We start from the raw sequence: 13,316 nt of genomic DNA on the forward strand, positions 1-13,316 counted from the left end.
AGAAAACATGACCTAGTTAAGCTAAGCATCCCAGAAAGTTATATATATATTCTATATACTCAATCCCGTTGGTTTCAAAGAAAAGTCCTGCTGTATTTAAATCACAACAGAATATAAAAGTCACTTATAAGGCCCAATTTGAATCTGACTTGAAAAGTAATGGCTTAGTAATAAAAATCATTCACATGTGTTGGGAAATACATCAGTGTTTTTCTCTGTGTCCTTCTTCAGAAGTGAACTATAAAGTCAAGGATACCTTGTTATTGCCAGAGCAATGGCGTAACACATCATTTACCTGAGAATGAGTAAGACCAGACCTAAAATATTGCTATTAACCCTCCTTGCTATTGCAAAGGCAGCTATAATGATTTGTGCTAAATCAACAACAAAGACAAGCCATCATCTGGGTAAATGAAAACTGCTCTTAAACATTAACCAACAATTGAAAAACTTTTTTCCTGGATGATTTTCTTTAATTCCTATAACATTAACTTTTAAGCCATCTAGGCAGTATTTAGTAAAATAATGATGAAATAATGAGGAAGGTCTCAGAAAGAGTTATTTTTAGAGAGTGGTTTATGCACCACAAATACAGGGTCACCAAGTCAATTTAGGTTGAAAGAAAAAAAGTGTAACTATTAACATACCTGATAAATTGCAACAGACTGACAGATATTATCTACATTGAGTAAGTAGAACCCATAATCTAGCAGTGTATCAGAATATTTTGGGTGTTTGGATCCAAAATGATCCCTACGAAAAAGATACAAAACTATTAGGATATAAAGTAGAGAGAGACAATTTGAAATGGTATTTTTAATAACAACCACCTACCGTGCCAAATACACTGCATGCTTAATTAACTGTTCTGCCTTCTTAAATTCACGTTTTACAACACATGCCTAAAGACAAAGTGAAAAACTGTTAAATAACTCAGTCAATTAGCATGCTAAAACTAGTTTATATGCTCAAACTATAATGATCAAAAAGGAAAAAAAGTATCTTCAAATAATACACAGAATGGTTCTGTTTGTAATTTCTTTCCTTCCAAGTATTTGAAAATTTCATTATAAACATATCTGTCTGTACATATCCTGGGAAATTATAAAACTTAAAATTTGACAGTCATGCCCAAGAAAAAACCTGTCAATAACAAAGTTATCTTGGGGGGGAGAGTACAGCTCAGTGGTAGAGCGCACACTTGGCATGCACAATGTCCTGGGTACAATTCCTGGTACCTCCATGAAAAAAAAAAAGACAAACACAGTTATCTTACAAAGCTGGTATGCCCCCATCTTCCATATTATTAAAATAAATCAGTTGGAGAGGGGGTCATCATATTATTTTGTAAGGTATTTATTAATATCCCAGGTCTAGAGTGGCTTATAACTGTTTTGTAGTTTTCCATCTAATAATTTTTAAATGCACAGAATTTCAAGTTTTACTATTACTTCTTAAAATACTTTGATTCAGGAGAGAGCCAGTAGTCTTTAAACTCTAAATATCATTTTCATATAGAAATACAAATCTTATACATATATTAAACTGTCTTTATATTAAGTGTATAATCACTGGTTTAAATCAATTAAAAACATATTAATATCTCTTCTAGATCTGATGATAACCTGAATACATATGCTATTTACTTGCTCTAAAATGACTTACTTGAAAAGTACATCTCAATGCTTTAAAGCCTCAGGGTACCAAAGCAGCAACTTTTAAATACTATTAAGTGGCCTCAAAGAGTTAATAGATTTATTTACAGAATAAGAAGAAACTAGAGGGAAAAAAATCAACTAAGTACTGCCCAACAGGTCAATAAAAGGAAGCTATCACATTGTGAGACTGCAATACTGTGATTAAAAGATTTAATACTAGGCTACCCTTTAGGAGAAAAGTGACAAGCCCACACAAACATGGCACAAGGAATTCAGGATGCTTCTTAAAAGTTTAAGAAAAAGCCATATTTCTAAAAATGAGCTGAGAAACTTGGAACATAGATTTTGTTACCCGTAAGCATGCAATATCTAATTTAAGTAGTAGGCTAATTAAAACAAATTTAAAGCTTACTAAATCATACAATTCATTCATAATTTTAACATTATATTCACCTTAGAAGCTTGTCTTAAAACATCCACCACAACTTTGACTGGTAGGCCTGCTGTGATTTCTTTCATTGCCTCAATGCACCATTTATATGCCTAAAAAATATTTACAGAAGAGTAAAAATCAAACTGACAATATTTAATGAAATGATTGTGAATTTTTTCCGAAAGCTTTCAAGTACTTGAATAAGAACACACAAGATATTAACACTTAAAATTTTCTCTCAAAGACTAAGTTTTCCTGCAAGTGTAAATTGGTTACATTTTTCTTTGGATATATGACGTATTCAGGAAATCAGAGGCATGTTCTCTCTCGCACAGAAGCCTTTGCATATATTGTGCCCTCTGCCTTACAATACATTCCCTTCCTTCTTCAGTCCCTTAAACCACCCAACTTGTCTTTCAGGTTTTAGACCTAGACTAGGTTTCCTATGCTTTCCTTATCCCACTGTAACACTTATTATTTTATATCTTAATTGCTTGTTTAGTTGAGTGCTTATTTTGTGCTAGGTATCAGTTTAAGCATTTGAGTGCACTAATACATTTAACTGATACAACACCATTTTGAGATATGTACTATTATCACAGCAAAATGAGGCACGGAGAGGTTAAGAACCGGACAATGTACTAGCCTCTAAGGATCTAGTGGGGAACAAAACATAAAATGTCCTTCCTTTCCCAGAGCTCAGTGGGGGAATGCAAAAAAAAAAAAAAAAAGCAAATTACTTTGGATAGTAAGTACTTCTTCAAAGAAACAAAACAGTATTATGAAAGAATCACAAAAAATGTGAGGAAAACAGAAAAGAAAATATTAGAAAATAAACATTGTGTTTTCTTCTGCAAGCGTCCACCTCTTCCATTCCAGCCGTCATTCATTGCTGGTGGGAATGCATATTGGTACAGACAGTTTGGTAGTTTCTTAAAAAGCTAAACATACTCTCACCATACGATTCAACAACTACATTTCTTGATGATGCCTTCTCAGATAGCATTAACAGCAGGATGACCCTAGCACTGGGGTTGCACCATATCACTTTACAATTATTCTAGAGTTTTCTAGTTTCACTTCTAATGGTCATTTTCCTTTATATATGGAACACACATTTATTTATATTATGGGGCAAAAATTGAGATGGGATAATTTTAAAATATGAAAGCCAAATGGCAGCTATCTGACAGTAAAAAATAATTATGATATTCTTCCAAAAGTAACCTTGTAAAGTAGTTAAGCATACACAGATCACTTCTCAACTAAGTATTCATTAGCACCAAAGACTTAATTTAATAGTATAAAGCCAGGAGTAAGGCTATCTTTCTCACAATGCAGAGACAGAAGCAAAACAATGTAATAAATTATAAATAAAATCTAGGTTCCCATTGAAATGAATGCCTTCAAGCTATGAGAGTTCACTCAGAGCTACACATCCAATAAAAAAGCATCTAGTAAAGGTTCATTTAACAGAGCATGCCCTCAAAATAATTTAGGTAGAGATATATTTGGTCAAATTAAAAATAAAAACAGGCCCTAAATCATATATGTTATGTTTAAAATCCATCTCATAGAATACTCCTTTTGCCTAATTTTAAATATTCCATTACAAATGTGTACTGCTTTAAGTAAACCTAGTATGTGAAAATGAGATCTATTAAGGCAAATAGGAGATTATATGATTTATCTCCCGTTTTATATATACTTACTGGTCACAAGGAAATGTACTTCAAAATACTCACTTCATCATAGTGACTTTTTGCAAATAGGAGTGCACACAGTTCTCCATAGAGTGCAGCTTTGTTTGCTTGCTGGCCGTGTTTTGAGAGTTTATCCATATACGTCTGAGCTAACTTAAATGTTTCTTCACCCAAATGATATTTGCAGTTTCCATTTCGCACATGAAGCAACCTGCAAAAGGACAAATAATATTCCTCTGTTTCTGAGATATTTTCAGCACGGCAGATCTGGTAACCTCCTGCAGATCACGATGTAGCACCCATATGAGTAACTGGATACAAGATACGAGGCAGCACTGGAAACAACTGTCTGGCTCAAACTGGGATTGACTAATGCACATAAAGAAGTGTACGCTCTTTCTAGAAAGCTACCCATGACTAATCTCATCCAACTCTGATTCCTTATCTTCTCTATTTTGTATCCTTTGTGTACTCATTGTGTGCTACATACAATACTTAACTCTTTTTGTTCCAAATCCCAAAGTAATGCAGTTTTACTATAAAAAAAATTAGGAAACAATGAAGACAATAAAATTAACATGAAATACTATTATCTACTATTACTTTCCATTCTTTTTTCTAATGTATTTGTGTAACCCTTGATCAGTTACCACTCATTTTATGTTGCTTCATAAATGCTTATTTTTGCTTATCTTTCCTGCAAGATAAGTTCATTGAAAATAGTGGTATTGTCAGCTCTCTCTTTTGTAACCTATGGTGGAAAAAAACAGTTCTTTACAGAAAGTATCTGTAAAACCACGCTGACAATCTAATGATATGCAATAAGAGTAGTAAAAAGAGTAGACTGAGGTCTAGATTGCAACGGACTATACATCTGCATAGATCACACAAGAAAGGAGAACAGTGTGAGAACTGGATATATATATATATATACACACACCTATTTTAATGCAGGCTAAAACACTATGTCCATGTACCATGCTGATACAATTTTCTGAAAATACTCAGCCCTGAGAGGGAACAAGGTATAAAAATTATTTAAAAGAAAACCAAGTATGAAAAAAAAGGAAAAAAAAGAAAAGAAAAGAAAACCAAGTATAGAGAGAAACATTCTTCAGGAGTATTAAATGAAACCCAGATACTTAGAATCTACTTTTTATATCTATACCAAAAATATTAACTGATCAATGACCTAGGATGAGAAACATTCAATCTTCTAATTTCTGATTTCTTTTGTACAGTCAGAAAAGAGGATACCTTTAAATTAACCAGGACTATTAAATAAAGTGGCAAATATTAAACAATGCCAGTGTGCATCCTCCCAACAGTCACCATACAGTTGGTTGCTTTTAGAAAGAGTAAAACCCTCAAATAAAATGTATAGTACTGAGGTTAATCAAAAATTCTGAATGAAGTATATCTTTCATAATAACAAATTTCAACTTAAAGCAGAAATATAAAAGTGGAAAAAATGTATGTTTTGGTATATAGACAACTCTTCATGCTGAAGTTAGTATACTAATACAGAACAGACAATGTCACCTGACAGTCAAACTGCTGATCTAACAACCGAGTAATCTGCAATTATCTCTGTCACAATGGAAAATATACATAGGAAAATATCAGTGAAATCTAGTAAAAGAGTATGGTACAAAGAAATATGGTAGCTCAGATGATAAAATTCTGAGAGACTCTCATAGTCAAATACAGACGGAGGATTGATTATGTTTCAGTCACTTTTCTAGGTGCAAGGGATATGTGCAAAATGAGAGACAGAATTCATGACCATTAGAAGCTTCATTCTAATCATGGAGGCAAAGGGGGGAGGGTATATAGGACAGTGGCAGAGCATGATTACTTAGCATGCATGAAGTCCTGGGTTCAATACCTCCGTTAAAACATACAAACAAACAAATAAACCTAATTATGCCCCTCTCCCCAGGCCTGAAAAAAAAAAAAAATAATGGAGGCAAGAACATACAATGGGGAAACGACAGCCTCTTCAATAAATGGTGCTGGGAAAACTAGACAGCAACATGCAAAACAATCAAACTGAACTACTCACTCACACCATACACAAAAATAAATTCAAAATGGATTAAAGACGTATGTGTAAGACCTGAAACCATAAAACTTCTCAAAGAAAACATAAGCTCTTTGACAAAAGCCTTAATAATTTTGGGGGGAGATATGTCTCAGGCATAGGGAAACAAAAGCAAAAGTAAACAAGTGGGACTGTATCAAACTCTTTGCACAGTGAGGAAAACCATCAACAAAATGAAAAGGCCACCTACAGAATGGGAGAAGACACTTGCAAACAATGTATCTGATAAGGGGGATGATATTCAAAATATACAAAGAATCCATACAACTCAACATCAACAAAACAAACATTCCCATTGAAAAAAAGGCTGAAGGATCTGAATAAACACCTTCCAAAGAAGATATACAGATGGCCAACAGGCACATGAAAAGATGCTCAACATGAGCAATCACTAGAGAAATGCAAATCAAAACCACAATGAGGTAAAGGGGAGAGGGTACAGCTAAGGCAGCAGAGTGCATGCTTAGCATGCACAAAGTCCTGGGTTCAGTCCCCAGTATCTCCCCTAAAAATAAATAAACCTAATTACCTCCCCTCCACCAAAATAAAATAATTAAATAATACAATAATAAAAATATTTTAAAAAGCACAATAAGGTATCACACCTGTCAGAACGGCTATTATCAAAAAGACAACAAATAACAAGTGTTTGTGAGGAAGTAGAGAAAAGGGAACCTTTGTGCACTGCTGGTAGGAATGTAAACTGGTTCAGCCACTATGGAAAACAGTACGGAGATTCCTCAAAATATTAAAAATAGAGCTACTTTATGACCCAGCAATTCCACTCCTGGGTATTTATCCAAAGAAAACAAAGACACTGATTAGAAAAGACATGTCCACTGCTATGTTCACTGCAGTATTATTTACAATAGCCAAGATATGGAAGTACCTAAGTGCCCATCAATAGATAAAGATGCGGTATGAACGATGGAATATTACTCAGCCATTAAAAAAATGAAACCTTGCCACTTGTGACAACATGGATAGACCTAGAGGGTAATACGCTAAGTGAAATAAGTCAGAGGAAGACAAATACTATATGATTTTACTAATAGGTGGAATCTAAAAAATAAAACAAATGAACAAAACGTACAAAACAGAAACAGAGATACAGATACGGAGAACAAACAGGGGGCTGCAAGAGGGGAACGAGGTAGGAAAAGGAAAGAAACAGGTGAGAGAGATTAAGAGGTACAGACTTCCAGTTGCAAAATGAGTCAGAAGTATGAAATGTACAGTACAAGGGAATATAGTCAATATGCAATACCCCTCTATGGTGACACATCATAACTAGACTTATCGGGGGATCATTTTGAAATGTATAGAAATACAGAATCACTATGTTGTGCAACAGGAACTCAGTGTTACAAGTCAATTATTCTTCAAAAACAAATGCATAGAAAATGAGATCAGATTTGTGGTTAGCAAAGCTGGGAGGTAGGAGGAAGTGTAATTTGATGAAGGTAGTCAAAATGTACAAATTTCCAGTTACAAGATAAATAAGTACTAGGGATGTGATGTACAACATAATTAACACTGCTGTATGTTATATATGAAAGCTGTTAAGACTAAATCCTAAGAATTTTCATCACAAGAAAAAATATTTTGTATTTTCTTTAATTTTTTGTCTATTTGAGCTCACAGCAAAAGAGAATGTAACAATGTATGTACGTATGTTCATGTATAACTGAAAAATTGTGCTCTACACTGGAATTTGACACAGCATTGTAAAATGACTATAACTCAATAAGAAAAGTTAAAATTTTTGTCTATTTGAGATGAGTGTGCACTAAACTTACTGTGATAATCATTTCATGATATATCTAAGTCAGATCATTATGCAGTACTCCTTACATTTATATAATGCTGTATGTCAATTACATCTCAATAAAACTGGAAGAAAAAAAGCTTCTAGTGGGGAAAAGTGTATTAGGGTAGGCAAACACACCAATTTAAGACATTTAAAGATAAATCTATGAAGATAATAAAAACAGGGTAATATGATCAAAACCTTAAAGGAGGGGCTTTAGGATAGACAGGGAAGAATCTCCTGCAAAGGTAACATTCGAGTTGACATTTTTAAATGATGAGGAGGCAATCATGTGAAGATCTTGGGGGAAGCATGTTCCAAACAGAAATAACAAGTGCAAAGGCCCTGAGAAAAGGAAAAAAACTGTGGCATAATCAAGTAACAGAAAGAAGGCCATGTGAACCAGCTCTAGAACATTTGTTTAACTACCTACTCAATAAAACCCAGGGTGGAAATGCTTTTAAAAAAATGCTGATGTGTTTGGAGTATTATGAATAAAGAATTATGTAAAGAGAAAAAGCAGAGATAAGGAAAATTTTTATAGGGCCTACTGGCTAATTAAGGCATTCTGGTTGCAAAAGTGAATGAGATTATTTAATTTATGCTTTTAAACAACACTTTCTAATAGAACTTCCTGAAATGTTCTCTACCTGCACTGCTCATTTTGGTAGCCACTAGCCACAAGTGGCTACTGAGTATCTGAAATGTGCCTAGTGTGACTGAGGACTGACTTTTAATTTTTAACTTTCATTTAAATTCAAATAGTCACAAATGGTTAATGGCTATCATACTGAACAATGCAATTCTAGAAAGACTGCTCTGGCTGCAGTGTGGAGAACACTGTAATAAAGCCAAGAGTAGAAGCAAGGCAACCAGGACAGAAGATATTACAACAGTCCAGAAAAAGAAACCCTTGTGAAAAAAAGGACTGGTATTAGAAATACAGATTTCATAGTTATTCCAAGGGCTGAACGAGAAAAAGTTAAACCCAGGCATACCTTGTAAATTTAGAGAACAATGTTCACCTCTCATTTTAACAATACTAAGAACTGCATTCCCAGTTTACTTCACTACAGGTATTCCCCTTAAAAATAAGTTCCTGGAAATTATTTAGTAATTGGCATATGATGGGGGTAGCAAACTAAATATTTTATGCCAGGAAAGCACAGCTTGATTATTTTCTCCAATCCCTGCTCATTACCTATTAAAACAAAAGGGTAAATTAAACATATGGAGACTCTTCAGGGTCTTTGTGTCCATCTGGGCTGACAACGAGCAGGATATAGGATCTAAGGAACTTTCGATTCAACAGAGGATCTAATTTTGCCTCAACACTCAGCCTAATTTGAAAAGGCAGGTTCTCAAGGTTCTCCAAGTGTGGCTGTACCATGTAAGCACAGTATTTTATTTTAATATTTTTTAAAAACAGATTTTATTTTTTAGGGAAGTTTTAGGTTCACAGCAAAACTGAGAGGATAACAGTGATTTCCCATATACCTCCACCCTGTAGTATTTTATTTTTATGACAACAGAAAATCACACCTACTTGATCAATTGCTATTATCAAAAGCAATTACTATTTAACTGGTTAAACTCATTGTTTATGAAATGGAAAATATACAAATCTAGAGGTCTTTAGTTTGTAAATATATTTACTGTAGGATTCAGCAGGATAGCTAGTCAGATCCTCATCAGATACGTAACAAAAATAAATGTTAAAGTGAACCTGAAGGAAAAAAAGCTCTCTCCTGCTTATACAAGTATATTTTTATAACTACTTAAGTATTTTAAAAATAAATGATAGATTCCAAAGGGGAGGGTTAGATAATAAAATTAAAGAAAAAAAAGTCCTATATATAAAGATATACATTTTTTAAAAATTGTGGAGTAACAGTATGAAATCTACCATATTAACCATTTTTAGGTGTGCATTTCATTGGCATTAATTATATTTACCATGTTGTACAACCATCATCACCATCCATTTCTGTAATTTTTTCATCACCTCAGACACTGTAATAAGCAATGGCTTCTCATCCTTCCCTTACACCCACACTCTCAGTTCCTGGTAACCTTTAACCTACTTTTATCTCTACAAATTTGCCTATTCTAGAGATTTCATATAAATGGAATCATACAGTATCTGTCCTTTTGTATCTGTCTTATTTCACTTAGGATATCATTTTCAAAGTTCACCTATGTTGTACCACATATCAAAACTGTTTGAATAATATCCCATTGAATGTACAGTTGATCCCTGAAGAACATAGGGGTTGTGAGGCTGACCCTTTGGTGCACTAAAAAAAAATCCATATATAACTTTAGTGTCAGCTCTTTGTATCCATGGTTCTGCATCCGTGGATTCAACCAATGACAGATCGTGTAAAATGTAGTATGTATTTAGCATACAGGTAACTGTTTGTGTCCCTGTTTTCACTTCTTTTATCTATCTATCTTATCTACCTATATCTATCTATAGGAGTGAAGCTGCTGGGTCATACGGTAAGTTTTTTGCTCGGCTTTTTAAGGAACCACCAAACTGTATTCCATTCCAGCTGCATTTTACATTCCCATTAGCAATGCATGAGAATTCCAATTTCTCCACATTCTTACTAACATTTATTTTGTTTCTTTCTTTTTTAAAAATTACAGCCATCCTGGTAGATGTGAAGTGATATCTCATTGTTTCTAATTTGCATTTCCCTAATGACAAGTAATGCTAGCACCTTTTCATGTGCTTATTATTATTATTAGTCTTTTATATATCTTCTCTGGACAAATGTCTATTCAAGTCCTTTACTCATTTTTAGTTGGGTTGCCTGTTGTCAAATTGTAGTATTTGATATATTCTGGATACCAGACCCTTATTTGGTAAGTGACTTACAAATATTTTCTCCTTTCTATACGCTGTCTTATCACTTTTTTGATAACGTCCTTTGATGTACAAAGGTTTTAATTTTGATGAATTCCAATTCACCTGTAAACTAAAATGGTTTTACTTTTTTCTTTCCAATATGAATGCATTTAATATTTATTTACTTATTTAGAACTGCTTTGGCTAGAACTTTCAGGACAATGTCAAACAGGAGTAGTGAAAGCAGGAATCCTTGTCTTGTTCTCGATCTTAGGATTTGAGCCTAAGGAAAGATTTGAAGATGATGTTAGCTGTGGGTTCTTCATAAATGCTCTTTATCATATTGAGGAAGTTCTCTTTCCTACCTAGTTTTCTGAATGTTTCTATTATGAAAGGGTGTTGGATTTTGTCAAATGTCTTTTGTGTCAGTTGAGATGATCATGATCTCACCCCTTCATTCTATTAATGTGGCGTGTTGCATTCAATGATTTTCTTATGTTAAATGAACTTTGTGTTCCTGGGATAAATCCCACTTACTAACGGTGTGTAATCCTTTTATATTCTATTAGATTTGACTTGTTAGTATTTTTTTTTGAGAATTTCTGTATTTATATTCATAGGAGACATCAGTCTGTAATTTTCTTTTCTTATGATGTCTTTTTTTCTGATTTTGATATAGGGTAACGCTGGCCTCACAGAGTAATTTAGGAAGTGTTCCTTCTTCTTGACTTTTTGGAAGACTTTGAGAAGAACTGATGTTATTCTTTTTCTTTTCTTTTTTTTATTGAGTTATAGTCAGTTTATAATTTTTCTTTTAATGTTTGGTAGAATTCACTACTGAAGTGTTCCAGTCCTGGCCTTTTCTTTTATGGAAGGTTTTTGATTACTGATTTAATCTCTTTATTTGTCACAGGTTTGTTGACATACTCTATTTTCTTAGGCCAGTTTAGGTAGCTTGTACATTTCTAAGAATTTGTCCATTTTATCTACATTATCTAATGTGTTGGCATACAACTACTCATAGGGTTCTCTTATGATTCTACTTCTGGAAGGTCAGTAGTAACATCCCAACTCATTTCTGATTTTATTCTCGTCTTCTCTTTTTTTTCTGTCAGTCTGGTATGGTTTTAATTTTAAGTGAGGGCATAAAGCACTGTGAGCATATGTAGCAGATGCTGTTGGCTCCCCAACCAACAGTCATTTTCCCCATATCATGCTTGTTGGCAGAACCCTGATTTTGTTTACGCACTGACCCCTTTCTCACAGGATTCATGAGTAAATCATGATTAGTTTAAGTGAATCATAATGAGTTTAAGTCATTCAGATTGCCAGTGACTGATTTCAAAGGTCACCAAATGACCTAGCTCTGGCTAAAGAGACTCAAGGGTAAGTAAGCTGGGTGGTTTATGAAAAAGGTTCCTTCTCATCAGAGGTAAAACAGTGCTTGGGAAAGGAGTCTTTCTTCTGCTGGACAATGCAGAACCTCTGTGTGATACCTTACAACCACAGTAGCATTCTTACAACCACCCGGGAGCAAGCCAAAGACAAAACAAGCACACAAAGGATAGAGGAGCAGAAAGATGGAAAAAAGCATAGTTCTTTTAAAGTCTCTAAGAATTCTGAATTAAGCCACCCTGGAGGTACTCAGGACTTGGTATTGATTATCTTTTTATCAAATTCTTTGTATTTTTAGGGAGCACTGCCTATGTAGAGGGCTGCTATCTTGTCTGCTATACATGGGTTTATGATCTTTTTGTGAACTGGATGTTTTATTATCAACATCCCTTTTGTACCAACTAACGGTTTTTATCCTGAATTCTGCTTTGGCTTTTTTTTTTTAACTGAAGTATAGTCAGTTTACAATGTTGTGTCAATTTGCTTTTATTATTGTTATTTAGGGTATTTTCTTTTAAAATATATAGTAAGGTTTCATTTTTCAACCCTCTTGGAAATTGCTATCTCCAGACAGAGAAGCTGAGCCCATTTACATTTATTGTGATGACAGTTATATTTGTTTTTAATTGCTTCATATTTTTCATTTATCATACTTAAGTTATTTCCTCTATTCTATTTGCTTATATCTAGCTTGGACAAGTTTCCAATCATTCTTACTCCTACTTCCACTATTCTAATTTGGAATGTCTATCATATTTTCCCATTTATCAGTTTACTACATACCCCTCCTAGCACTGACAATGTTTGAATATTAAATAATGATAGCTATTCATACTTCACTCACCAAGATGAGATCTTCATACTGCTTTCTTATACTACTTTCCCCAAATGTGCATTTTTAAATAGGCTATCATATATACTGACTATAAAGCCATCTGAATATAGTAACATGAGCCTCCATTTTCCAACCAAAAAGGTTTTTTCGCCAACTTGAATATATCAAGTTTTAGGGATACATATGACAACATTTTAAAACTTACACTATTTAAATCATCTTTATGTTATGTTATAAATACATATTAAAATCTAAGTTAAATTTTCAAAAATTACTTTTCCTCCTTGCAATTTATGAAATGTTATTTAAACTATTCATATGCATCTTAAAACATTTATCTTCATCATCACCAAATGTTTGAGTCATTTAACAGTTTTTCAGAGTAAAACAGCTTCACTTGTTTGAAAACCAGCACTTTTGAGTCTGGTATGATGTCACTAGAAATTTTATACAAAGGTACTAGCAATCATTTGCAAAGCATTAAGACTGTTGGGTTTTCTCATTCTACCCAAGACAAGCAGACA

The 13,316-nt window shown here is 33.7% G+C and overlaps 1 protein-coding gene across 2 annotated transcripts in view; it reads right to left on the reverse strand.

The window, feature by feature from the left end:
* APPBP2 (amyloid beta precursor protein binding protein 2) overlaps positions 1-13,316 on the reverse strand; it is a 51,831-nt gene that overhangs the window by 11,759 nt on the left and 26,756 nt on the right. For both annotated transcript variants that reach the window (XM_010951013.3, XM_074342655.1), the window contains exons 5-8: positions 3,837-4,005; positions 2,112-2,201; positions 835-902; positions 648-753 (exon numbers count right to left, since the gene is read on the reverse strand). In XM_010951013.3, the coding sequence (XP_010949315.1) occupies positions 648-753; positions 835-902; positions 2,112-2,201; positions 3,837-4,005 (433 nt within the window). The remainder of the gene's footprint in view (positions 1-647; positions 754-834; positions 903-2,111; positions 2,202-3,836; positions 4,006-13,316) is intronic.

Source organism: Camelus bactrianus, chromosome 16 (assembly GCF_048773025.1).
Source record: "Camelus bactrianus isolate YW-2024 breed Bactrian camel chromosome 16, ASM4877302v1, whole genome shotgun sequence".
Lineage (NCBI taxonomy): Eukaryota > Metazoa > Chordata > Mammalia > Artiodactyla > Camelidae > Camelus > Camelus bactrianus.